This window comes from Cibotium barometz, chromosome 48, assembly GCF_041138505.1.
Source record: "Cibotium barometz isolate CiBa-2024 chromosome 48, ASM4113850v1, whole genome shotgun sequence".
Taxonomy (NCBI): domain Eukaryota; kingdom Viridiplantae; phylum Streptophyta; class Polypodiopsida; order Cyatheales; family Cibotiaceae; genus Cibotium; species Cibotium barometz.
In genome coordinates this window covers 39,915,962-39,941,785 of record NC_141093.1, presented here as the reverse complement: position 1 = coordinate 39,941,785, position 25,824 = coordinate 39,915,962, and the positions used below count along the sequence as shown (strand labels likewise).

Here is a 25,824-nt window from a genome sequence, read left to right as displayed (position 1 = left end):
GATTTAGCAAACAGCCTTATTTCATCACTCAGCCACATTATTTGATATAGCCTTTGGAAATTCTCTACCCTTGGCCCATACCTCTTTTCCTTCTGGATCAAATAAAACTATCCCCCCAGCCCCACATTGCTTGGAAGGGCTAAAGGCTCCATCAAAATGCATAGTGAAAGCAGTTGTGGGGTCTCCAAATCTTCATATACTTCTTCCTTTGTTCCTGTTCCTTCTTCCTCTTCCTTCCTTGTAAGCAGATCTGCAAGAGAGGCCCTAGTGCTATTTTCTGTAATAAAAGTGAGAATTCTTGAAGCTCACAAATCCATGTTGCAAACTTTCCTCCTGCAGGATTGGGTTTGCGGACCAAGAATTGTAAAGAAGGTTGAGATGTGAGGAAGAAAAAAGGGCGAGGTAACAAGTATGACCTGAACTTCTTTACTGCAAAAACAAGAGACAAACCACCTTTCTCCATTTCACCATACCTCTCCTCGATATCAGTGAGTTGTCGGCTTGCATAATACACTGGTTGCATACGTCCTTGCTCTCCCTTTTACAAGAGTATAGCACCCACTGAATGTGATGAGACACTTGGGTTCACATAAAAGTCCTCCCCGGGGGTGGTCAAAAAGCGAGCCAAGAGCAGCGAGCACAAAGCAATGAGTAGAGCTCATGTTCTTGTGAAAGTGAGCAGGTAGGGGCATGGTATGATGTTAAGCGAGCATGAAATGTTAAAGAGAAGAGTGGAACCACAGTGCAATTCTGTAGCAATCAAACAAAGAAGACATGAAATGTTCTAAAATGACCATTGCAATAATTTTTTTTTCGAACCAATGGTGCAGATACAAAAAATCACTATTAAACCCATATTGCTTGGCTCGCTAAAAAGATATTGAATCTATAGTATTCACAATGTTGGAGAGCCATTAGCAAACAAAAGACAATAGACAGGAAAGTTTATAAAATAACCAAAACATTTTCAAAACAAGTACTACGGTTCAGCTGGTATGACATGACCCCCATACATATTTCAACTAAAGTGGGTTGCAGGTTCCTAAAGCTGTTGAGGATGACTTCTAATAGACTTAGTTAGCATGTCTTTTACAATTCTCTCAGAAATACAAACTTGATGAATATGCATATTGTTGTTCACATCCTGTCCAAGAATCATTAAGAACACAAAGTATATGTGCTTGCATGCAAGATATGGTCTTTTCTTGGCCACTCTATCTCTGAACTCCACACATGAACACATTGGATTCTTCTGAATAGTGACCTCTATCAGAGATGTGTCTTGGCTCCCATTGGTCAATGGATTAATACTAAATGTTTCCTTTACCCCTTCTATATGTATATGGCTGCCTACAACTTCTGCATGCATATCTAAGGCTGCAGTGATTTGACCAAATGCAGCCTTTGAAATTCCTCGTCGATATGGAAATTGTTTCACCTCCTTGTTTGTCTCGCTAGTGCCTTTTGCAAGCTCCTTTTCTAGAAAAAACTCAAGAGGAATACCAATGTCATATCCTGCTCTAATAAGCTTGCAGGCTTCTTTCACTTGTAACTTGGTACCTTTAGCAATGGGCCAAACACAAGGGACATCCTCTGGTGGATGTAATATTGTCTTTGTAATTTTCCAAGTGTGCCTAACATCTGTATTACAAAAATAGCAATACTTCTCCTTTTTCCAGGAGGATAGTTGACAATCACTCCAAAAACAAGGACTGACATCACCCCCTCGCAACCTTGAGCTACACTTTTTCCCTGATGCCCAGTGGTTGCACTCAACTCGATTCACTGTTGGTATCCTCCGCAAGGCCCACTTTGTATCATGCACATCACTTTCAAGGCTCTCTAAAACTTTGCATTGCTCATCGACCTCTATTGCAGGCTCTAACCTCTCTCTTGTCACATAGTTATACTCAGGCCTATGGCTAGAGTTGCCAAAGTTTTCTTCTGTTGAGTCGTGTAGTGGCCTTTTGGCTCGAATAGTTTTATTCTCACCCTTGAATTTTACCCTATTTGAAAACATAGGGGTCCCCGCCACTGCATCATCCACTGCTCGTGAGGTAGCTATTGGGGATGGACTTGCTTTCTGTCGAGAAAGAGCTCTCTCAACCAAAAGCTCCAATGTAGGCCCACAACCTGTGTATTTTCCTTCCAAGAAAGCCAGTTGTCTGGCACATTGGAAGTAAGCATTGATTAGATCTGTCACACAAGCATCATAAAGACTAATCTTTTGCCTATACCCCTCCCCTGCCAACCAGCTTGCATGCTTGGTCTCTGACATATTTGTCCTTGGGACAAGAGCATTGACAATAGGCTCTCCATCCTACAAGAGAGTGGTAGAAATTGATTAAAAACAATGCAGTGCACATAAGTAGGAGGCACACAATAATACAATGAATAATCTCTTACAAACATTACCTTTAAAATGAAATGACCCCATCGACTAACCCTATAGTGCCACCAACTCAACCAGCTAAGAAGCTTAGGGATGTTTCTATCAGCTGCCTTGCCAGTTGCCCACCATGCTCGTATCCTGCGAAATTGCTGAAGGGCACTTTCTTTGTTTGGGGCAGTCCTCCACTTCTCACACATCTCCCTGTGCTTTTCTTGATGTGGGCTATAGATGTACCTCTGCGTGTGGACACGAAGGTTGTCTTCCCAATGCCATAAACATGACCTTTCCCTTTCAATCATCTCCTTTCCGTCGTTGAAGACACGTCTCACTGCATTCCAGTTAGCGCCAGCCTCATCCGCCATAAACCCAAAAAAATTTGCTACCTTCCCTGTGTGCTCCACCATTACCAAATTCATATTTTCCCAAAACATGACTTGAGCATCCTCATCCTCTTCTCTAAATTCACAAGTTGCTATTGTCAATAGCTCACCAATCCTGCATGCCACAAATGGAAACAGAGTTATATTAAAGACACAAATTAAGCAATGCTCTCTACCGCTTGTAACTTACATGTGGTCATAAACATGTGCTCCCATTGTATGCCATCCAGTATCCACTCGATGCACATGATCAAAGCAGACCCATGCTTGATTAAGATCCCCATTACCATCCTTGTCCATTCGTCGAACAATGTCAATCCCAGAGCCAGGTCCAGTAGTAGACATCTTAAAGATAAAGCAACGCTCAGTAGTAGTGGTGGCTTGCAATGGAAATCGAGAACCATGGAAGAACTCAAAATGGCATGTTCTTTTTAGATTAAGAATGGCTTCATATCCTTCACCCAGAGGCCGTGTTGTTTTTCGTATTTGCATTACCATCTGCTTCACCCTACATTCATAAAGCATACTTAGTGTATTAAAGATGATAATTGCATACTATTCTTTGCTAAATTGCACTTCCTACGTACTTTTTGACATTTATCAAACTTTGCAACTCTTGCGACATCTCCTGTAGCTCCCTCTCTGTCATGAATTCTCCCTGTGCCTTGTCATCATCAGTGAATGCTCTTAGAACCACCTCCCTTGCCACAATCATTTGTACCTTTCTGGGCCCAGCGTTGTGGTCGATGCCCACTGCACGTGCTACAAAGGCCTTGATATTTCGTATCGATGCTCGGCACATTCCCTTGGAAACCATGTGTGTATGTTTGCCATAATGAATAAATAGTCTGCTATGCATTGATTCTTTTGGCATAAAATAATAGACACAGGCAGGACATTCTTTAAGACACATTGGCACATGCTTGCAGAAAAAACACTCAAGGTTCCCGAAGCTCCCAATTGCTAAATTCCCATATTTTGGAGATTTTATCAGCTGCCCATTCCAATGGAGTTTGTTTGGTTGATTCATACGTGTCCTAAAGGAGCAGTGCTCATTCATGCACTGGAAGGTTCCCCCGCAGAAGCTCTTCCTAAGAACAAAAGTTTTATTGGCCCTAGTTTGCGTTTGTGGCTTTGTCCAAATGTTGCCCTCGTATTTTTGCTCCATCCCTTCCATACCTTTCCCACCTTCAAGCTCATATGTACTGAACTCTGGGTACACCTTGGGAAGCTCTTTTACCTTGCCTTTGTAATCACAATCATGGATTAAAGTGTGCAAGACATCAGTAGGAGGTAACATGCGGATTATTTGAAAGCAAGAGACCGCAGTATCAAACTGAACATCTTCCTCTTCCAAATGTTGAAAGCACTTTTCCATAGGAGAGACCTCTATCTCCTCTTGCAATGACCCATGTGCTTGGACATTGATTTCTTCTATCTCTTCAGTGTCCAAGTCACTGTAAAGCACAATGCTCTCTAATTCAATGCGCAATGCAAAACAGAAAATGTCAAAGTCAAAGTTAATGCCACTTACATTGGAGTACTCTTTCGAGAACCGGGAGGAAATATAGTTGAGGGGCCTTGTTCTGGGGTCTCAAAATAATTCTCTGATTTGGCAATATATACAGAGGACAATGAATGCTCCAAGATAAAATATGCCTCGTCTCCAATCCCTGCATACAAGTGTAAAGGACAAATGGGCTCATACTCTCCTCCAATTTCAAGTAAGGCCTCCACATTTATCCCACCAATAGTTCCAAGCTTCCCCCGGATCATGTTGATTGACACAAGACATTTGCCATTCAAGAAGGGGACTCGGATGCATGCACCCATTGTAGAATGGAGGAAAACACGAGCCTCCCTGCATAATGCAATCACAACAACAATTAAAGAATTTACATTGAATATTAGCCAAAAATATTTTAATACATGATGTTCTTGCTCTAATTAATAGCATATACTAGCCATAATACAATTTTACCAGGCTCATTTTAAGACTATGGGTAGAAGCAAATAAAAATATTTATTGCAAAAATAGTCATAATGAAGGGTATCAAAAAGAGTACATGTATATATGTATATATGTTTGTGTGTACACGTGTGTGTATGTATACACACACACACACGCACACACACACACACACACACATATTTGCTTTGTGTTAGTTCTTGCGCTTTTTCATAATCTCCTGTTAGATTTCAAAAACTCTACCAGTTGGATGCCCATAGCATAACTGTGCTATAGATTTAAATAAATCGGAAAAATATTGACCAAACCCTTAAATTTTAGTGTTGAAATTCATTAGTGTTAGGATAAAAAAATTTATCCAGTGCCTAACTTAGGGTTTTTAGTAGTCGGCTACTTCTTATGAAGCAATTACTTAACGCTTTTAGTCGTCCTCCACACAGAAGCATCTTCCCTCGAACACACACGCAGAGAAGCGATCATGAAGCATCATACGTCTCCCCAGCAAAGAAACGCTGATCTCATGCGCAGGGCCCTCTCCCCACTCCAATCTTTCTCCCCAACAAAGAGACACAGAAAGGTATCATCATCCATGAATTTGTGCTATTTTGCCTGAATGAATTTGTGCGCTCAGCGCACAAAATAATAGGATGTTTTGCTGCCGCCACACTCCACACACAGTAGTATGAGATGTGCGGCGTTACTTCTTGCTATTTTTCTTGAATGAATTTGTGCGCTCAGCGCACAAAATAATAGGATGTTTTGCTGCTGCCACACTCCACACACAGTAAGAGATGTGCGGCGTTACCTCTTGCTATTTTTCTTGAATTAATTTGTGCGCTCAGCGCACAAAATAATAGGATGTTTTGCTGCCGAGCATTGATCCCCCCGGCGGCAGAAATTTGGAGAGAGTAGTGTAAGAACATGCTATCTATATGGTGCTGTCTCAAACACATTGCATAGACTGTCTCTCTTACTACTGTCTATATTATGCAGACTGTGTATACAAGAAGCTCAAAAAACTCACATTTGATGTCTTCTTGGTTGAGAAACGGCTCACACAGTCGAGAGAGGAGACCAGCAAACATGTGCATCTAAAGAACAATAGCACAAAAAGAAAAAAGTTTGTCCTTAAAAAAGTGTTGGATTGCGAAATATCACTTCTAAAGTTTATTAGTACTCAATATTGAATGCCTTCAGATTTGGGCTACCGAATCTTTATATATTTTCCAATAAATTTGAATGCCTTGAATTGAACACCTGGAAAGGGCTCCGTAAATATTTTCCAATGGAGATTTTTTTAAAATATTCAATACGGCTTTGAATGCCTTGGAATTTGGGCCAAAGCACTCCATATGATAATCTCAAAGATATTCTGTTCGTTATAATGAGTTGGCCGTTTTGTTGGATAGTGAATGTGCCACCTTTGTTTGATGATTGTGTTGCAGTACTGAATTTAATCTCTTTAGTGAATGTGCCACCTTTTCTTTAAGTTTGTGTCGTATTACTGAATTTGCTGTTAAAATAATCAATTAATTATACAATACGAGTACAATACTATTTGAAGATTTGTTCTTGTATTTTTGCATGGCTGTCTGGTTTTCAAATGAGTTCGAGTCATTTCACTAGAGCATCTTGCTTGAAAGGTTCTTGTTGTGCAAAAATGGATGAGTTACCTCTTGCTAAGCGGAAAAAGAGTGTGCAGGTTGGCCCAGGTGAGAGCTCATCGAGACACACAAGGAGGCAAGCTGATTTTTCTAGCACTTTGGAGCAAGCCGCCTCCTCAAACCCTACTACTACAGAGCATGCGGTACATATCATAGATGACACTAACCTGGAGGTGGATATGGATAGGCAGCATCTACATAGTGATGAAAGAAATGAGGAGGATGGACAAAATGTAGTGGGGGCAATTGAGGAAAATAAAGGTGATCAAAATGAGGGTGAGAATACTCAAGGTGGTGATAATGAGGATGAAGGTGAGAATACTGAGGATACTGGGAGAGAGATAGAGGGGGAAGAGAACACACATCCACTAGAGGATCAAGAAGAAACAGTTGTCACAACCCAAACTGAAGGAAGCAAGCAGAAAAAAAATAAGGTTGATATTTTTGGGAAGATTCTAGAGACATCTACTCCACAAGCCTTTTTAGATAGGATAGGAGTCAAATTTAGTTCTCCACCTCCACGTGTTCCTCTCTGTAGGATGATCCAGACGGAGGCAATCCGAAAGGTTTCTCCCTCAACAGATAAATCTCTTACTCGAAGCTTCAAAAAACTAGGTGGGTACATTGAGAGCATGGGAGCTTTCACAGTATCAATTATGGACTTGGAAGGGGAGGAGACACCATTGACACAAGAGAGGGAGGAATCTTGGGATGAGCATTGGAGGACTGTGAATCAACAATTTGAGGAAACTCTTGCACTTGACCCCGAGTGGGGTCCGTACTTGAGCCGAAAAATGGTGCATATTCTTGATGGTAATAATCGACACAATGCTTGGATGGACTGCATTTCTACAGGTGAGTTCTCATTGGGATGTTATAGTTTCTTATGCTTCTTTGTCCTTCCTAATTTTGTGTTTTATTACAGGGTTTCAAGGGGATTTGTCCATGCATTGTTGTGTTCTCTGTAAATTTTATGTGTTCGAGCAGAGGGATGTGGGTGAGCTTTTGTTTTCATTGTCCAGGTTGAACAAGTAAGTTAATTTGTTATCAGAGTCTCCTTCTATGTCAAGTAAGTTGTTTGTACTCAAGAATATTAACATATTTCTTCTTTGTTTTGTAGGACGCATGATTATGCATTTGTGCCAACCACATTTGGTGATCGTCTATTTCAACTAAGAAGATTGGGAGAGTCCGACCTAACAACTCTCATGGCACATTTGGACAATGAGGACAAGCTATGGGTTGAGAGAGAGATGCAGAGTGCATCTGCCAGAGGAAGGCCTAGTTGGCTTCATTTGCCAATCCAGATTATGACTTGGCTCTTGTTCAAGGATGAGATGGAGCAAAAAATTGATGAGGCATCAAATGGACCACTTGCCGAGTCTGCTAGGGAGAATGTGACTCGAAAGGTAGAAGTTCTCTACAGAGGAAAAACATCAAAATATGCAAGGATTGCTGATCCCTCCAACGGTGAGGCCTTTTGGTGTGCAGTGCTCTCCCTCCCATGGCACGCGTCAAGCAATCATGTGGCCACAGAGGAAAAGCTCAATATGATAGGTTCTGCTTGCATCAGAGACACAGATAAGGCTCACATTGTCAAGCTATTGGACAACTCTCAGGCTGCAGTGCGATCACTTGAGGGTATGCCAAATGATAAGACAAAGGTTAGGGAATGGCTGCACATGTACTCCTACTGGCTTCAAATCACGGAGCTGGGTTTGAGAATCCAAAATGATATTAAAAATGCCGATCGAGTCAGGTTGCCAGGTGAGAGCCGATTCACCTCTTTTGTTGTTCTATGCAGAAGAAAGTACTTCAAAAGGGCTTTCAAAGTGCACGAAGGAGGCATAAAATTTAGCCATGATATTGACCATCAACCAGGCCTACAAAGTGCTGCACGGCGAGTCGTTTATAGGTTTTCCTCCAACATAACCCAGATATTCCTTGTTAAAAAACATGCATGCTTCTTTCTGTGTGTTGTTTTATCATTTGTGCTTTGGCTTGCAGATGGTTGCTTTCTGAAATTGAGGAGCACCAATTGGATATTTTACCCCCTCTCGCTAGTGTGTGGCTTTGTGTTGACAATCAATCTTATATGTATGCCGATTTGAAGCTTGGAAGAGTAAGTGATTGAATTTGTCATTTTGAATCCATGATTGAGAAACATGTTCATATTGAGGGTGAATTGTGTTTACCCATGTTTGTCATTGAATAGGCCATGTCAAGCATAGAGTCTCGTTTCTGCCCGTGGTGGTTGGACCTTGAAAGAAACCATGTGCCTGAGGAGGAGCTTGATCTGTATCACCAACATAAGTCTATATTGGAGCTTCGTAGCCAGCAAATTGATCATAATGAGGCCACATCCACATCACATGCAACATCGATTGCATCGGCTTCTTTTCGTAAGTCATTGCCAGTGAATTTAGGGAGGGAAATAGTGAATCGTGCATTGGAGGTGAATCGAGCAATGGAAGCAAATAGGGAGCAGAGTCAACAACAGACATCCAATAGTAGTGCAGGCGGGATACAACCAACTGACATCATAACCAAGACATTGCAAGCTCCAGGTATGTGAGCTTCCTACCTCATCTCTATCGTGATCCGATTGTTTTGACTTGAGACTATGTGTGTTAAATGTCAAAAACCTGTCTATAGGAACCATTTATGCCTTCAATGTCAGTATTGAGGACCTTGCAGCTACTTTTGTGAACATGGAGGATGCATCCTCATTGGGAAAGCAAGTGCTTGATGCCATGAATGTTATTTGCACAGTAGGGAATGTCAAGAGTAGAGGGTCCGATTACTGTGTGGAGTTGATATTTGCAGACTTCCCCTCAAATATCATCATTGGAGGTTGTGTTGCAAACAAGGTTCCATATTGGAATAAGATTGGGGATGGCATGTATGACTCTACTTTTAAAGTTGTTGATTCTTGTCTCTCGGATCGAGGCTTCTTTACATGCCTTTACACTATGGAAGAAGGAGTGACCATTGAGCAGGTTGCACAGAGCGTTGGGTTTGGCATTTATCATAGACAGGTTGTGAGGTGTACTCCACCTATTGGGAAGAAGATGGGGCAAATGATTACTACCCAGGTATTGGTGTTGTTCTCTTTGGGGCTGTCATTTGTGCAAATCTTCTTTGTCCCATTTAAGGTGAAAATGCATGAACAACCAATGTGTCTTTGCTTGTAGGTCACTTGTCTAATATTGGCTGTTTTTGTTCGCTCAACATCTCCTGCTACAAGCTTTGTGATGCATGGGGATCAACTAAGGGATTTGGCACTAGGTGATGATCTTGATGTAGGGCAAGATCTTATCTTTGACATGTATGTATGCATTCAAATCAAGATAGAATTTAAAATGATTTTCGGTGATCTTTATGGCATATGGTTAATGGTTTGTGTGCGTTTTCAAGAGTGCCATCGGAGGATCTGGTGAAGAGAAAGGGCAGACCATGGCGGGGCGGTTGTCAGAGAGGTCAGCGGCTTAGCAAATACATCGTCTCCGTCTTCAGTCGTCCTGGGGACACGATTTTGGATTTGTTTGCTGGCACTGGAACTCTTGGGCTAGTGGCAGCATTTATGGATCGCAATGTCATAATGTTAGACAAGGATGAGCGGATCTATGATCACCTGTTAGAACCATACTCAGCAAAGGTATGCATGTTGAAAAGATAAATATGTTAGTAGAGAATAATTTTGTATTGATAAAGCTTATTTTCTTTTCTTTGTGTCTCTTGCAGTTATGAGGATCACATGTCTACATCAGAATGCCATTAGAGATAGTCTTTTTTTTAATTGAGACAATCATTTTTTTGGGACTATTGGAAGTAATGTTTTGATGGATGTTATGCTTCTGAATGTTTTTTACAATAGCATGTAGCTGATTGTTGGACAATTTTTATTTGGATTATAAAATTTTTAAATCCTATGGTTATGGTTTCTAAAGAGTATTATATTGTTGTGTCAGTGGTATGGCTATTAAAATTGGTGTGCATCTTAATGGCTTGATTTCTATGTTCTCTGGTCGCTGTGGTTTCCATGTGGTTGCAAACAATAGTTTGTTTCTATTAGTAGCTCAATGACCAATTCAACGTCTTTTTAGCAAGCCAAGTAGTATGAGTTTTGTAGTGATTTTTTATATCCGCACCATTCATTTGAAAATGCTTTATTTGCAATAGTCATTTTTAAACTTTTTTAGTCTTCTTTGTTCTGTTCATTATTGAGTTGCACTATGGTTTCACTCTTCTCTTTAACATTACATGCTCGCTTAACATCATACCATGCCCCTACTTGCTCACTTTCACAAGGACTTTATTTCTACTCACTGCTCTGTGCTCACTGCTCTTGGCTCGCTAAATAGACGCACCCGTCCTCCCCCCACCTAGGAGGCTGCACAATTGGACTTTGACTCATGCATTCCTTGAGCAAACAAAAAGATTGAATTTGATCGGGTCCCCATTGGAAAGAAACATTCTTCTTTGTCAACAGATTTATAGGATACATCTTCTCAGAGAACATGTCAACAAAGCATTGGTAATACTTTGTTTTACCCAAAATCCTCCTTACCTCCCTTACATTGGTAGATGGTGGGAGGGCCACAATTGCCTGCACCTTCTCAAGATCCATCTCTATGTCTTCTTCTGAGATAACATGTCCCAAGAGAACCACCTTCCTTCGTGCCAAGCGGCATTTTCCAGGATTAAGACACCCTTTTGCATTATCAATACTTTGCAAGGCCAACCTCAACTTTTCCAAGTGATCCATGCGGCTTGAATAAATGCAAAAATCATCCAAAAAGACCCTTCTAACTTTCCCAAGTAAGGTGCAAATACCTGACTCATGCAGCGTTGAAAAGTTGATGGTGCATTGGTCAAGCCAAATGGCATCACCCTATAGGCATACACTCCCCAAGGGGTGATAAATGAGGTTTTCCTTTGATCTTCATCACAAATCCGGATTTGAAAGTATATCACACTGAATACAACTCATGACCTGCAACTTGATCCAAAATCTCATCCTGAAAGGGTAGAGGATAATAATCCCTCTTGGTGCATGCATTGAGAGGGCGAAAGTCCACACACACATGCCATTTTTCACCCTTTTTGGGAGTGACTACAACTAGGAAAATCCACTCTGAATTCTCTACTAGAAAAATAAATCCAGCTTCAAGCAAATTAGTTACCTCATTCTTGCACCTCCGCTTGCACTACTCCCAAATGCCTTAGGCGCTGTACCACTGCCTTACTTTGGTGCTTGAGATCAATCTTGTGCTCTACTAGGGTAACTTGGCGTACTTGTGAGTAGCTATTTTTTACAAAAAGGTTAGGAAATCCATCCAACATTTTTAAGTGATTCTCCCTTTCAATACCTGCTATGGACTCATCAAGAAGAAGCTCATTTTGTTGGTGAAGACTAGTGACGTCCACATCTCCTTTCTTAAACATGGTTGAAGAAGCTTCCCCTTCCAAGGCTCCATTGTCTTCAGCATCCCCTCGATCCCTTCCCAGGGAAACCAAATGCAACTCCCTCCACCTCCCCTTCTGAGATGGAATCCTCGGAGTTACCACTTATTTCTTCTTCATCGGATGACTCTGACTCTGAACTTTCAGAAGTTGAATGTTCACCTCTTACCACTTTCTTGCGATGACTCTTGATGTTGTAGTGGACCTTCTTATTCTCACCTTGTAGAATAAGATCACCTATCTCCCACTTTTGAATTGCCTTCACTTGGCGAAGCATGGCCTACCCAATATTAATGGGTAAGCCCTAGCATGAGGCTTTGTAGGAATGACCTGGAAAGTTGTAGGCACAAAAATACCACATACATCCACTCCCAAATTCCTGACAATTCCTAAGGTCTTCACCCGTATCGCATAAGCAAAAATAATATTAGTCAGCGCACATAGCCAATTAAACACATTAATCATGACTACATCATACCAGTGCACATAGTTGATTAAACATACCAGTGCACATAGTTGCACTGGTATGACTACATCATACCAGTGCACATAGTTGATTAAACATATTAATCCTAGAAAATGATATAAATAAAAGGCGCATCCCATGCACAAAATATTGACCCGATATACATATATCACATATGGAATTAAAATAATGGCATCACCCACATTCCTATGTGAAAGTAATGATCACATGGGCATCCCCACTTGACCATAGAGTTCATGACTAACATGCCCTCTTGCTTGGGTTGCAATTGACCTCAATTGCATGTATGGTATGAGTGGATGAGATTCTGGTAAGAATAAAAAAACCTTTATGGCATCTATTTAGCATCTTCAATAGTATGGTTCTTGAAGGTCACAAGATGACATAAGTGGTCCCAGTGCGTGTTGTGGTGGTCTCATGGTCATTAATAGAGTCAGGTTTCAAAAATTCTTCTTCATCTACTAATTCGAGAGGTTCTTCTAGTATAGGATGAGAAGGTAGAGGTCCCTTAAATGGTCTCAAAAGACTAACATGGAAAGAATTATAAATATGCCAATTAGAAGGTAGCTCCAATTTAAAGGCATTATCATTAGTCTTTGTAATGATCTTGAAAGGTCTATAAAATCTAGGATCTAGCTTAACTACAGGGTTGGTCTCTATAGACTTGAGTCTCCTTTTCTCAATGCAAAGAAGTACATAGTCGCCTTCGTAAGATGATATGCTTGCATTTATGATTCACATATTTCATGTACTTTTCTTGTGCTTTTTAAAGTTTCTCTTTCACTAAACTATGGATTTGGTCAAAGTCTCTAACAAATGATTTTGGGGCCTCTATAGAATGTGAAAGACGAGTCGTAGGAGTTGGCAACAAAGACTTTCCATAGACAATCTCAAAAGGTGCTTTCTTGGCCACAGGGTGAGGATAATTATTATATGCAAATTGCAAAATGTGTAAATACTTGTCCCATTGCTTAGGCTTGGATGAAATATAGGACTTAAGAAAATTAATAATGGTGCTATTTGTAACTTCAATTTGACCATTTGACTCAGGATGAAAAGAAGTAGAAAAATCAAGTTTTGTACCAAAATTGTCGAACAATGTAGTCTAGAAATCACTACAAAACTTTCTATCTCTATTAGAGACAATAATCTTTGGTAATCAATGATGCAAAAATAATTGTTTAATGAAGATACGTGCAGCTTGATAAGCAGTTAATGTCTTTTTGAAAGAAATGTACAATGCATTAATTTGGGGATTAGAAGATTACATAAAAGATGGAATTAAAGAGGTAGAGGTTAAAGGAGATTCGCAATTGGTCATCCGACAAATGAAAGGAGAATATAAGGCAAGGAGTCCTAATCTCCAAGAATTGTATAAAAGGGCAACGGAGTTAAAAGAAGCTTTTGAGTTTTGTAAATTTGTGCATGTAAACAGGAAGGATAATCAAAAGGCTGATGAATTGGCTAAAACCTTGGCTTCTTTCAAAGTAGCTACTCTTGCATTAATGGATACAGGTTGGCCTGAGCTCCAAGATGTTCAACACTATTTAGATACAGGATACTTCCCTCCTGGATTGAATCCTCAACACAAGCAAAGGCTTACAAGGAAAGCTCATCCTTACACAATTCTAGGGGATGTTCTTTTTTTACAAGCAAGGTAAGGATAAGATTCTTAGGAGGATAGTGAGCCTGGAAGAATCTAAAAGGATTATGCAATTATGTCATGAATGTTCAGGTCACTTTGCCTCAGCCAGCACAACTTGGAGGATCCTTAACACAGGTTATTATTGGCCTCGACTCAGCAAAGATGTCTATGAGTGATGCAGAAGCTGTGAAGTATGCCAGGCGGCATATGGGCATAAGCAATTGGTTCCCATACCCTTAAACCCTATCCTAGCATATTGTCCATTTGAAAGGTGGGGATTAGATTTTGTGGGCCCACTTCCTCGTTCCTCACATGGAAAGTATTACATATTTGTGGCCACAGATTATGCAACAAGGTGGGTAGAAGCAAAGGCCATGGTCAATAATAAAGCAGTGGCTATGGCATCCTTTCTCAGGGAATACATATGTGCCCGATTTGGGTGTCCATTAGAAATACTTATGGATGGGGGAGGTCTTTCAGGAATGACTTGATTGAAGCTTTGGTGCAGAAATTAAAAATAAAGCATGCTATGTCAACTCCCTATTATCCCCAATGTAATGGTTTAGTAGAAAAAACTAATGGACTGCTTTGTGGATCTTTGTCTAAGCTAGTGGGATACTATGAAGAGAAAGTGGGATGTGCATTTACCAGAGGTCCTATGGGCCTATAGGACAACTCACAAACCCTCTCTTGGTTTCACACCTTTTCAGTTAGTTTATGGAATGGAGACTATTTTACCAATAGAATTGGAAATCACAAGCCTTCACACATATCACGTAGGCTGTAATGCCTGTGTGACCGACGGGGCAGACCGGATGGCCAGACGGGGCTTTAATATCAACGCCTTGGCCGGAGCGCCGAGGACGTGGCCATCCGCCGGGGTTCAGTGGGAGAGGACGCCCATGCGGAGTCATGGGCGGCTAGGCTAGTGTGGACGACAGGCCACACACTATATAGCCTGGGGGATGAGGAGCAATCCTCATTTCTTTCTCTATGGTTGGCTGGGTGGTAAGCCAGAGGCCGTCCCCTCTTGTGGTAACGCCCGTAGCGGTGTTACAGTAATCTAACACTCGTAGTGGTGTTACAGTAATCTAACACTGGTATCAGAGTGTCAGTTTTGATTGGGTCAGGGTCCGTGCGTGACCGGGGATCGGAGCCCATTCAATGGTTTTCAACCATTCAAAAAAAAAATCTTATCCTAATCTCCACAATAGATTCTATGGAGGGAGGCGGCCATAGCTGGAAGGAAGAACTCTCTCTCTCTCTCTCTCTCTCTCTCTCTCTCTCTCTCTCTCTCTCTCTCTCTCTCTCTCTCTCTCTCTCTCTCTCTCTCTCTCTCTCTCTCTCTCGCACACACCAAATCGCTCCATTGCAGGTAAGCAATGTTGTTTTTGCTTTGGAGCTTGTCTGCGAAAGAGAAGCTTTTCGTCTAATGTAGAGAGTGGTGTCGACTTCGAGTGAGAGAACGGCTGTGAAGAGAGAGTCGACTGGAGCTTGTCAAATTGTGTGGCCTCGGTGCACTAGTAGTAAGGTCGTTGTCTGGAGCTGTGGAGCTGAAGATCTGTATAGGGCTGTGAAGTGCGTCGGCGGCAACCAGACCATATCCGGCCAGCCAGGCCAGCGCGGCGGCGGCTAGACCATATCCGACCAACCAGGCCAGCGCGGCGACGGCTAGCCACACCAGCGACGCGGCAGCCAGCCAGGCCAGCGCAGAAGGCAGCCACCCAAAGCCAGCAACGTGGCCAATCTTTTTTTTTCATTTTTTATTTTATTTTATTTTAAAAAAAACCAAACGAACACCTCTCTCCCGGCAGTGAAGGGATAATCCCAAAGGTAAAGGGATAAGCCTAGGTGGTTCAGGCACAAGATCTCGAGGAGATTAATTTTTTTTCATGAGTTGCAGGCACCTTTCTCTCAAATCGGAGCATCCTGGAGTAGCGACGCTTGTTGAGGCTCACAGCGCAACACAAATCAGTAGTCGACGACAGTCGGTCGCAAGCGACCATAAGTGGGGTGACTATTCTCTCTACACCATTGCTCATTTTATTAGCATTTTTTTTTATAATTTCCAAGTTCTCGCATTGTCTTTTGTGCAAGAATTAAAGATGTCTGCTAGGCGTAGTGTGTCTCCACCGCCTTCTACTTCTCTAGGGTTTTCAGGTCTCTTGTCCTCGGTCGCGGGTTTGACCCCGACCGAATTGTCAGGCCGTATACGCTGCCCGACCATTGTCCGATCCGGAGTGTGCTCGTCGATCACGCGTGATCCACCGGCACCCTCCTCCTCTGTTAACCCTGCCTTAGGACGCCCAACAAGCCCGCAGCGACCGCAGTAGGCAGATGACTCCTTTCTGGCCGATGAGCCAGATGACATGAATACCGACATCGCCAAGGGGACCGAGGAGGACCTCTTGGAATATGACGACGAGACGATTATGATCTATTGGACCCTACCAACGTCCTGATAGAGACGGAGCTCTCTAGTGGACTTTTTAAATATCTTAATGCAAAACTGAACAATATGGGTAAAGTCCAAGCTGACTTAGTCACGATGCTACAGAGCATCTCCACACGGTTAGATGCACTGACAGCCACCTCGGCTAATACTCCGACTCCTCGTGAGATAGACGAGCTCCTGCAACACGGGTGAGCGTAGCCTCGCCAGTGGTTGTAGGAGTACAAGCCGATGCACCTGCGGGGCCGTCCGTAGAGACAGCTTCGTCAACATGTTTCTAGCAAAGCCGCCTAGTTTTGGTGGTGAGGAGAAGGAGAGAAACAAGGACTTGGTCAACATGTTTCTAGCGAAGTGGTCAGACTTGCACGCACTGCGACAGCAGCCTAGCAGGATACAGCCCGTAGTAGAGGCTAGCCTCTCATTAATCGACAAAGCGTACAAGTGGTGGATGAGTTTGACAACTCGTCCTGCCACTTGGACGGAGTTTGAAACGATGTTTCAAAAAGAGTTTTTGCCTGTTAATGAGGCGGAGAGAAGCTGGGAGTTATGGGACAAGTGCTCGATAGAGAACAAATCCCTGACTCAGTACATCTCAGACTATAGGGAGATAGTACTCAAGCTAAAGGGGATCGATGCATTCCAGACATTGCGAGGCTTTAAAAGAGGCCTCAAAGATGATTACCTTGAGTACGTAGAGCCCTTACAGCCTAAAGACTTAGTAGAGGCAATTAAGTATGCGCAGATATTTGATGACATCAAGCGCCGTAGTGCACATGGTGGTTCTAGCAGGGCTGAGGGTAGTGAGAAGAGGAGGTCAGGTCTTAAAAGAAAAGGGTTCCGCAGTGATAAGCAAGGGGATAGGATGAACTAGGAAGGACAGGGTGGTCATTGGTCTAAAAAATTGCAACCATCCAAGAAGAAAAGAGACAGCGAAATCCAAAAGAAAGAGCAGTATATTAAAGCGCGAAAGGAAAATCGCTGCTTTAATTACAATGATGTAGGCCACACGAAGGCTGAGTGTCCAAAGCCTAAATCCAGCAAGCACGAGTGGCAACGAGCCCAAAAAAGATGGTAAATCCTCTAGGCAGTTGCATACAGTCCAGAGACTCCCTCTCAGTTCCGCAGAGTTCAGAGAGGTGACAGTGTGTCATTGTGATGAGCATCACGCTTGTTCAGTGTGACACCAGCGATGTGGCAGCCTACTGTAGGTCCGCATGACATGGTGCGCATGTATGGCACCATAGGTGGCCGTAGTCACAGTTTTTATCGATGATGGTGCTAGCCACAACTTCTTGAACTACTCGTTAGTAGTCAAGAAGTTGGGGTTGACTGAGACCCAGAGCGATCATGAATATACTGTTGGCCTAGCCAACGGGTATGACAAAACGGTATGGAATACCATAGTATTGGGGGTCCCATTATCTATGCAGGACTACGAGGATCCGCTTGACTTTCAGGTCATGCACTTAGCCAGAGCAGACGTATATCTAGGCGGCAGGGAGTGGCTGTATGGCTTGGGCCCTAGTCTAGCTCGGAATTACCTACATAATACGCTATGTTTTGAGCATGGAGGTAGAGTCATTATCCTGCAGGGCGACCGTACTGTCCCCGCCATACCACTTATTTCCTCCATGGAGCTGTGCACAGCAGTCCACAGAGACCAGATAGCAGAGGTATATGCTTGTTACCCTCTTTTAAATTCTGTTTCCGTAGATGAAACTGTAAATGATGTTTGCGTAGACAAACAAGGAAAACAAAATAGCCTTAGACAAGACCCATTGTTTGAAAACCCTGTTTGGCATGTATGCGATTCAAACAAGAAAAAATCCAAGGTAAAAGAGACATTAAAGAAAAAGTACGTAGATACTTTAATGAATTTATTAAATGAATTTCAAGATATTTTTCCTGATGATTTGCCAGATGGTTTACCACCATCTAGAGAAGTAGACCATGTCATCGAAGTTATGCCAGGATCAAAACCTATAAGCAAACCTACTTATAGATTAAGCCACTCCGAGGCACAGGAGGTGGAAAAACAATTGACGGAATACTTGAACAAAGGCTTCATTCGGCCTAGTTCAAGTCCGTGGGCATCGCCTATTCTTCTGGTAAAGAAGAAAGACGGATCTATGCGGATGTGCATAGACTATAGGGCTCTTAATCAAATAATGATTAAGAACAAGTATCCAATGCCATGCATGGATAAGTTGTTTGATCAACTCTATGGATCGAGATACTTTACAAAAGTAGACCTGAGATCAGGATATCATCAGGTTAGAATTAAAGCAGAAGATGTTGCAAAGACAACATTTAGGACCCGTTTCGGGCATTTTGAAATTTGGGTTATGCCATTTGGGCTAACCAATACTCCAGCGACGTTTATGACGCTGATGGACAGTATTTTACATCCATATCTGGGAAAATTTGTAGTAGTTTTCCTAGATGATATTCTTGTGTACAATAAGACACAGAAAGAACACATAGAGCATTTGCATCTAGTGTTCGAGTTGTTGCGAGAGCACAAACTATTTGCAAAGAAGAGCAAATGTGAATTTTTTGAAACAAAAATTCACTACCTTGGCCATATTATATCCGCCGATGGCACGCGGATGGAGCCAGAAAAAGTAGAGGCTATTCTTAAATGGCCAGCCCCGAAGAATCTCGAGGACCTACAGATTTTTCTTGGCATGTCGGGGTTCTACCGACAGTATGTGAAGGACTACGCGAAGATCGCAGTCCCATTGACTGACCAGTTGCGGTCAAAAACTAAAAACATTAGTTGGGGGGAAGCCCAATAGAAGAGCTTTGATAAGCTCAAGGTGACCATAGCAGCTGCACCTATTTTGACTATTGTCGATCCAAATGAGCCGTTTGTCTTAGAAACAGATGCTAGTAATGAGGCCATTGGGGTCGTACTTATGCTAAGGGGATGCCCAATTGCATTTAAGAGTAAAAAGTTAGATCGTGCACAGCGTAACTACTCGCGGCTTACAAGCGAGAGTTACTAGCGATAGTTCATGCACTGAAAAAGTGGAGACACTATTTATATGGTGCTTTTTTGGAGATCCGGATGGACCATGAAAGTTTGAAATGGCTTTCAACTCAAAATGAACTGAAGGGTAGAAAAGCTCGGTGGGCGGAGATTCTACAGGAGTTTGCCCTTCAGATACGTTACTAGAAAGGTAAGTATAACGTGGTGGCAGATGCACTTAGTCGCATGCCATAGATTAATGAACTTAGTTTCACAATCTTCAAGAATGATTTCTTGGAGTCACTACGTGGATTATGTGAGCACGATCCATCTTTTATAGACGTTTGGTGTGTTATACATGTATGCACTTCTTCACAGACGCGACCACCTCCCTCGTTTTGGCACAGATTGCTAGTCCGGAGAGATTGGCCGAAGGTGCAATGGGAAGGGAAGCGAGAGTTAGTCCGGAGAGACTAGTCGTGTCTTCTAGGTGGTATAGTTTGGAGCCGGAGAGCTCTTCTAGGTGGTATAGTTTGGAGCCGGAGAGCTCTGACGTAGGCCCTTCATCACCTTTGACTGCCACGGCTTCAAAGGGGAGTGATAAACTTCATCGGGAAGAGAAATATGCTAATTACTCCATTGACGACGGGTACTTACTCTACAAGGGTAGAGTATGTGTACCAATTATTGGTGACTTTCGGGCCCAAATTCTAAAAGAAAGTCATGATAGTCCAAGTGTGGGTCATCTCGGGATTCAGAAGACCTATGCACTAGTAAAAAGATAGTTTTATTGGCCTAATTTGTTTAAGCACGTCCAAACTTATGTGCTGAAATGCAGTAAGTGTGCCAGGTCAATAAACATGAACGTCTTAAGGTTGGAGGACTACTCCATCCGCTGGAGATTCCTCAAGGGAAATGGGAAAGCATTTCCATGGATTTCATTTACCGGTTTACCCAAGACGAGTCAAGGGAATGACTCGGTGTGGGTGGTAGTGGAGAGGTTAACTAAAATGGCAAAGTTTATCACCCCCACCACGAAGAAAACTATTAAAATGCCAGAGTTGGTAAAACTCTTTATTGAACATCTCTACAAGCTATATGAACTACCCACAGATATAGTGTCGGATAGAGATAGAAAGTTCAACAGTCATTTTTGGAGGGAAGTCTTCAAAAAGTTGGATACTACTCCGAGTATGAGTACGGCAGATCATCCGGAGTCTGATGGTCAAACTAAAAGAGTTGACCAAATTCTAGAGGATATGTTACGTTCTTATGTTAGTAAGAAGTAATCTAATTGGGAAGAGTACTTGCCCTTATTGGAGTTTGCCTATAACAGCTCCAAACACTAGATTTACACCATTCATGTTAATCTATGGATTCCAACCGAGATCTCTGATGGTTGTAGGTCTAGAAAAGGAGAAGATTCAATCTGTCAAGGATTTCCTTGAAGATATAAATGATATGCTCAGAGCCGCACGTGAGAGAATTCGTAGCGCTCAGGATCGCGCTAAAACTTATGCGGATAAAGGACGTAGAAAGGTGACCTTTGCAGAAGGTGACTTTGTATTTCTTAAGGTTCTTGCGTAGTCAGAAACCATGAAAACGGGAAAGTGTGATAAACTTTCTCCGAGATATTATGTCCTTTTAAAATCCTTAAGAAGATTGGGGACGTAGCATATAAACTTGAGTTACCGGAGAATTCTCAAGTCCATCCTGTCTTCCATGTCAGTAAACTGAATAAATCAGTTCACGAGTTAGAGAACGCAGTTTCTCCAGAGATTTTGGTGGACTTGATAGAGCCACCAAAGATACCACACATGAACCTGAGAAGATTCTAGAGTATCGTGACAGACAAACCCGACATAAAGTGTACGAGGAGGTACTTGTTAAATGGACAAACATGGATGAGGAGGCAGCTACTTGGGAACGCTGTAGTGCAATTTCCAAGAGGTTTTCCCAGTTTGTTTTCGAGGACGAAAACTCTTCTTAAGGGGGAGGTAATGTCACGTAGGCTGTAACGCCTATGACACGGGACAGACCGGATGGCCAGATAGGGCTTTAGCGTCAACGCCTCGACCGGAGCACCGAGCATGTGGCCATCCGGGGTTCAGTGGGAGAGGACGCCCATGCGGAGTCATGGGCGGCCAGGCTAGTGTGGACGGCAGGCTACACACTATATAGCCTGGGGGATGAGGGGCAATCCTCATTTCTTTCTCTATGGCTGGGTGGTGAGCCAGAGGCTGTCCCCTCTTGTGGTAATGCCCGTAGTGGTGTTATAGTAATCTAACACTCATAGTGGTGTTACAATAGCACATCTTTTACCCGCTTGAATAATGAAGAAGAAACAAATGCCCAACGCCTAGTACAACTGGGGACCTTGGATGAGAGGCGACTTCAGGCACTTCAAAATTTGGAGGCTAGCTGCACAACAGCACAAGGCAAGGCATGACACTCTCACGAAGAAGAAGAAGAAGAAGCCAAAACTCAAGCAAGGAAGCTTAGTCATGAGGTATGATGGTCGTGTGGAGAAACAGCTAAATAAGAAGCTTCTTCGAGGAAGGCCCCTTCAAGATAAAGCAAAAGTTCAAAAATAACTCCTATCTTCTAGAGGATGCACGTGGCCAGGAGGTTCCCGGACGTGCCAATGAGTACCGGCTAAAGATATTTTACCCTCGAGCACCATGGCCAGCAGATCCCCAAGACAAGCATGGAGGATCTGCTTGGGGGGGAGGGGAAAGATGTGATATGAAAAATTGATATCTTTCATTTTTAATTTTGTGCATATTTTGATGGTTTCTCAATGGTAATAAGGTGGAAGCTTGTCCAAGAAAATTGCGGTGCCCACAACAATGAAATAACATCGTGGTGATACGACGAATTGGCGGCTACCCTGATAAGATCATTCTATCTTCAAATATAATGGTTTTACTTGATTTAGGGTGCACACATTGTAAATGCTGCAAGTATGCTTGATAAATACTTTGGTATGGTAGATAGACTAGTGATGTGGAAAATAAAAGTGGGCCTTTATGCTCACATAGATTTTAATTGTATTATTAATATAGTATTCACCATAAGGCTACAAGTTGGGGAGTGTGGAAGGCATGTGGAGGAGTGTGTGTAGGTGCATAATTGGGAAAGATTCTTCTAGAATGCCTACATGGAAGAGAAGAATTTCGCCATGTGTAAGTGGGATCTCCAGCTACATGCCACTTAGACTTTGCTTTTATCTCATCACACTTTCAAAGTCAAAAAGTCTTCAATTTAATAATCAATAAAAGACTTAGCCTAAGAGGACAATTGATGGTGACATCTACCCTTATGTAACTGAAGGGTTGAAGATTTTTATGTTGTAATTTGTAACAATGGAAGAGAGGATAATTCTCCACCTATAAAAGGAGCCCTCCTATCCCTTTCAAATCAATGAATGAAGCCTCCTCAATTGAGCATTTTGTGTCGTTGCCATTCTCTTATCTTCAAACCCTTATTCAAACACTCTCTTTACATGTGAATGTCTCATTTAGCATTAGCTCCTCATACTTAACCCAATTTTGGACCTCTTTGATGATTCATGATAAGTGGGATAACGAGTTATTATCTTGGTGTGCCTGTGACTTCTCAAGGTAGCCCTTGTCTTATTGTCGCCCTCCTTTGGAGGTACCAATGGTTTTAGTGATAATGAGCATGTGGAAAGACTTTGGGGACCATAGGTAAATCTTTACGATTGTCCGCCGCCGCTGAGCAATGTTAACCCTTACCCTCTAGCTTGAATCATGAAGGAGATGAAAGGTAAGAGACTATGTGAAAATTGAGGTTTCATGCAAAGAGAGGGAAGTGCAATTTTTGTGGTCTAATATCCAAGTTTCAACTAGTAATTACTCATCACTCGGGTATTGATTTCTAAAATTGATCATATGGCTAGAAAGCTCTTTATATGCTCTTTCCATTCATGTAACTAATTTATTAATCCTTTACTTCATTGATGATCAGAATTTCTCTCAAAGTTACTTACTTTTAGGATAATTTTGACAGTTTTATAGTCTTCTAGTAAAATGCTCATAACTTTTCACTCGGTTGCCCGTTTTAGAAAGTTTTTATATAGGCGCGAAGCTCTCTTCAAGATCTACGTACTTATGTAATCCTCTTTTGTACAGTCTATATGGATTTAAAATCGCAATCCTCTATGTATCTCTGTTTTTATAGACTTTTGACCATTATTTCTTCTTAATAATAATTAATTCCTCTTAATCTCTGATCAAAAAAATAAATCCCATGTATCTTATCCCCTTGTAAGTGATTGCTATATTCTTTTACTTTAAGATTTTTTGTCCAAATCGCTCGATTCAAACGGATGAACCTTACCAACATTCCCCGTATGTTTCCGTTCACATAATCTTGAGTCGGAAGATTTTCTTTCAACAAAGAATTGCCCTCTTGTTTGGAGAAGCAAGACTAGCAAAAAATTTTGTTTCTCCTGAGCCTTTCATCTTTCCTTCCATGAATTATGATCTCACCTTTGATGTGTTTATCTTTATCTTAACCTAGGGAGAGAAAGGGAGGTGAGGAGGCTGTGAGGTTTTATACAAGTGTGTTTTGATTCTAAGAAGTGACCGAAGTTAAAACCCCAACTTTGTGTCAGAGCACCACAACTGGAAGCACGAGCATCCCCCTTGGCAACGTGGCGGCTATCATCGGCCACCCGTCGTTGCTCATCCCATAACATTCGATCTCATGGGCGAGCAACCGGCTTGGCAATGACCCTTCTTATTACTGAAGCCATACATATGGGAGAATTACTGCAAGGCACCGCGCCCACTGCAGATAAACCCTGAGTACTTATCGATCCGACAAAGATGGACTTGGAATCTCTTCCCCCACGAGGAGTAAGCAAAGAACGCGAAGCTTCTATTCAACTTTCCATGGTTTGCTCCTTTGACTCCCCAGCAGTCGTGCATTGAAGACAGCATGTTAAAGTGCATCCACGAATTCATTAGAAGATATGATCAGGTCCCAGATCCTACGATGGTCACCACTATCATATTTTTCAATCTAATCATCACGCTACTGGAGATGTTACCCAATTGGAACCACTATCATGAAGGCACTCAAGGACTGACCTTCGACATCAACAAAGAACCAACACTAAAGCAAATCTTTGGCTACTACGAGCACGTCCAGCAAATGCCATCATGGCGTCTCCAAACCTTTGAATACATGATGGAGATAACTTTCTGAACATGCTACCGTGTCTTCCATCAAGTCTCCCCACATCCTATCTCACGCCGCAATTTTATCAAAATCGATTCGATCTACTACCGCTGGATCCGTGCTAACCCCGAGGACGACAGACCTGAATTAGGGAGGGAGATATGTTAACCACTCCGATTAACATTATTTTTCAAGCATGGCTACACTTCTTATAACTTATCTTTTTGTAATTGCACAAAGCGATAATTGATAAAAGAGATATAGGATGATCGAGCTTACAACTTGTGTAATGCTGATCATAGTTAGGAAAGAGATGATCATAGTTAGGAAAGAGATGTACATAGAGCTAAGAAGCTAGTTTTGGGTCCCCAAATTGTAAATGGACAGCCGGCCATTGTAAAATGAGAGCTCTTGTATATAAGACATTTTATAGAATATAAAAAGGGACAATCCCGTTAGTCTCAATTAAGTTGCCTCTCTCTCTCTCTCTCTCTCTCTCTCTCTCTCTCTCAAGCTTGTGGATGCTTGCTTGTGTGTAGATGCTTGCATGCTTGCTTGTGTGTAGATGCTTGCATGCTTGATTATTGTGGTATATGCATGTTAGGAATGGTGTTGATGTAGCTTCTCCTCTCCCTTCTCTTGTCTCTCTACCAAGGTCCCTCTTGCATGAATGTTGGCATGGAGTGATGATCTAGTTTCTCCTCTCCCTTCTCTTGTCTCTCTACCAAGGTCCCTCTTGCATGTATGTTGGCATGGAGTGAAAGTTAAGTTTTTCATAGCTCCCTCCTTTTTGGCTCTTAACCTAGTTCTTAAATCTCCACTTGGGTAACACAAGTGGTAGTGGAGTGATCCCCTAGCGGCCTCACAAAGGGGAGTTAACCCTCATTAGGATTGGCTAAGTGCACATCTTCAACTCGACCCTTGTATGGTTGTTTCTCTTCTTCTTTCCCTCTCTTATGTGCAAGGTTGTATATTTAGCTTAATATCACCTCATTCATAGGCTATGCATTGACTTTGTTGGAGCGGTATGTGCATGTCCTCCGCCTTGAGGTGGCGAGAAGAATCTTTGTCCATGACAAACTTCCGTATGGACATAACTCACAATGTGGCTTGGACTTGATGGTGGATCTCTTTATAGATGTCTCTTACTTTTTCATTGATTGATTGCCATTTTATAATATCTTATTCAT

The 25,824-nt window shown here is 42.1% G+C and overlaps 2 protein-coding genes and 1 long non-coding RNA gene across 3 annotated transcripts in view; 2 read left to right on the top strand and 1 right to left on the bottom strand.

Moving 5' to 3' along the window:
* LOC147611175 (uncharacterized) overlaps positions 1 to 3,117 on the bottom strand; it is a 13,865-nt gene extending 10,748 nt beyond the window's left edge. The window contains exons 1-2 of the mRNA XM_086785349.1: positions 2,963 to 3,117; positions 2,416 to 2,887 (exon numbers count right to left, since the gene is read on the bottom strand). Of these exons, the coding sequence (XP_086641475.1) occupies positions 2,416 to 2,887; positions 2,963 to 3,117 (627 nt within the window). The remainder of the gene's footprint in view (positions 1 to 2,415; positions 2,888 to 2,962) is intronic.
* Positions 3,118 to 5,186: 2,069 nt separating this feature from the next.
* Positions 5,187 to 8,127, top strand: LOC147611174 (uncharacterized). Its single transcript, XM_086785348.1, has 5 exons — positions 5,187 to 5,318; positions 6,444 to 7,260; positions 7,331 to 7,436; positions 7,526 to 8,080; positions 8,118 to 8,127. Exons 1-5 carry the CDS (start codon positions 5,220 to 5,222, stop codon positions 8,125 to 8,127), a joined length of 1,587 nt encoding a protein of 528 aa, XP_086641474.1. The 5' UTR covers positions 5,187 to 5,219.
* LOC147611173 (uncharacterized) lies at positions 8,127 to 8,886 on the top strand. Its single transcript, XR_015263855.1, has 3 exons — positions 8,127 to 8,172; positions 8,413 to 8,527; positions 8,621 to 8,886. It is a non-coding gene; the product is annotated as an uncharacterized LOC147611173 (long non-coding RNA).
* Positions 8,887 to 25,824: the final 16,938 nt, after the last annotated feature.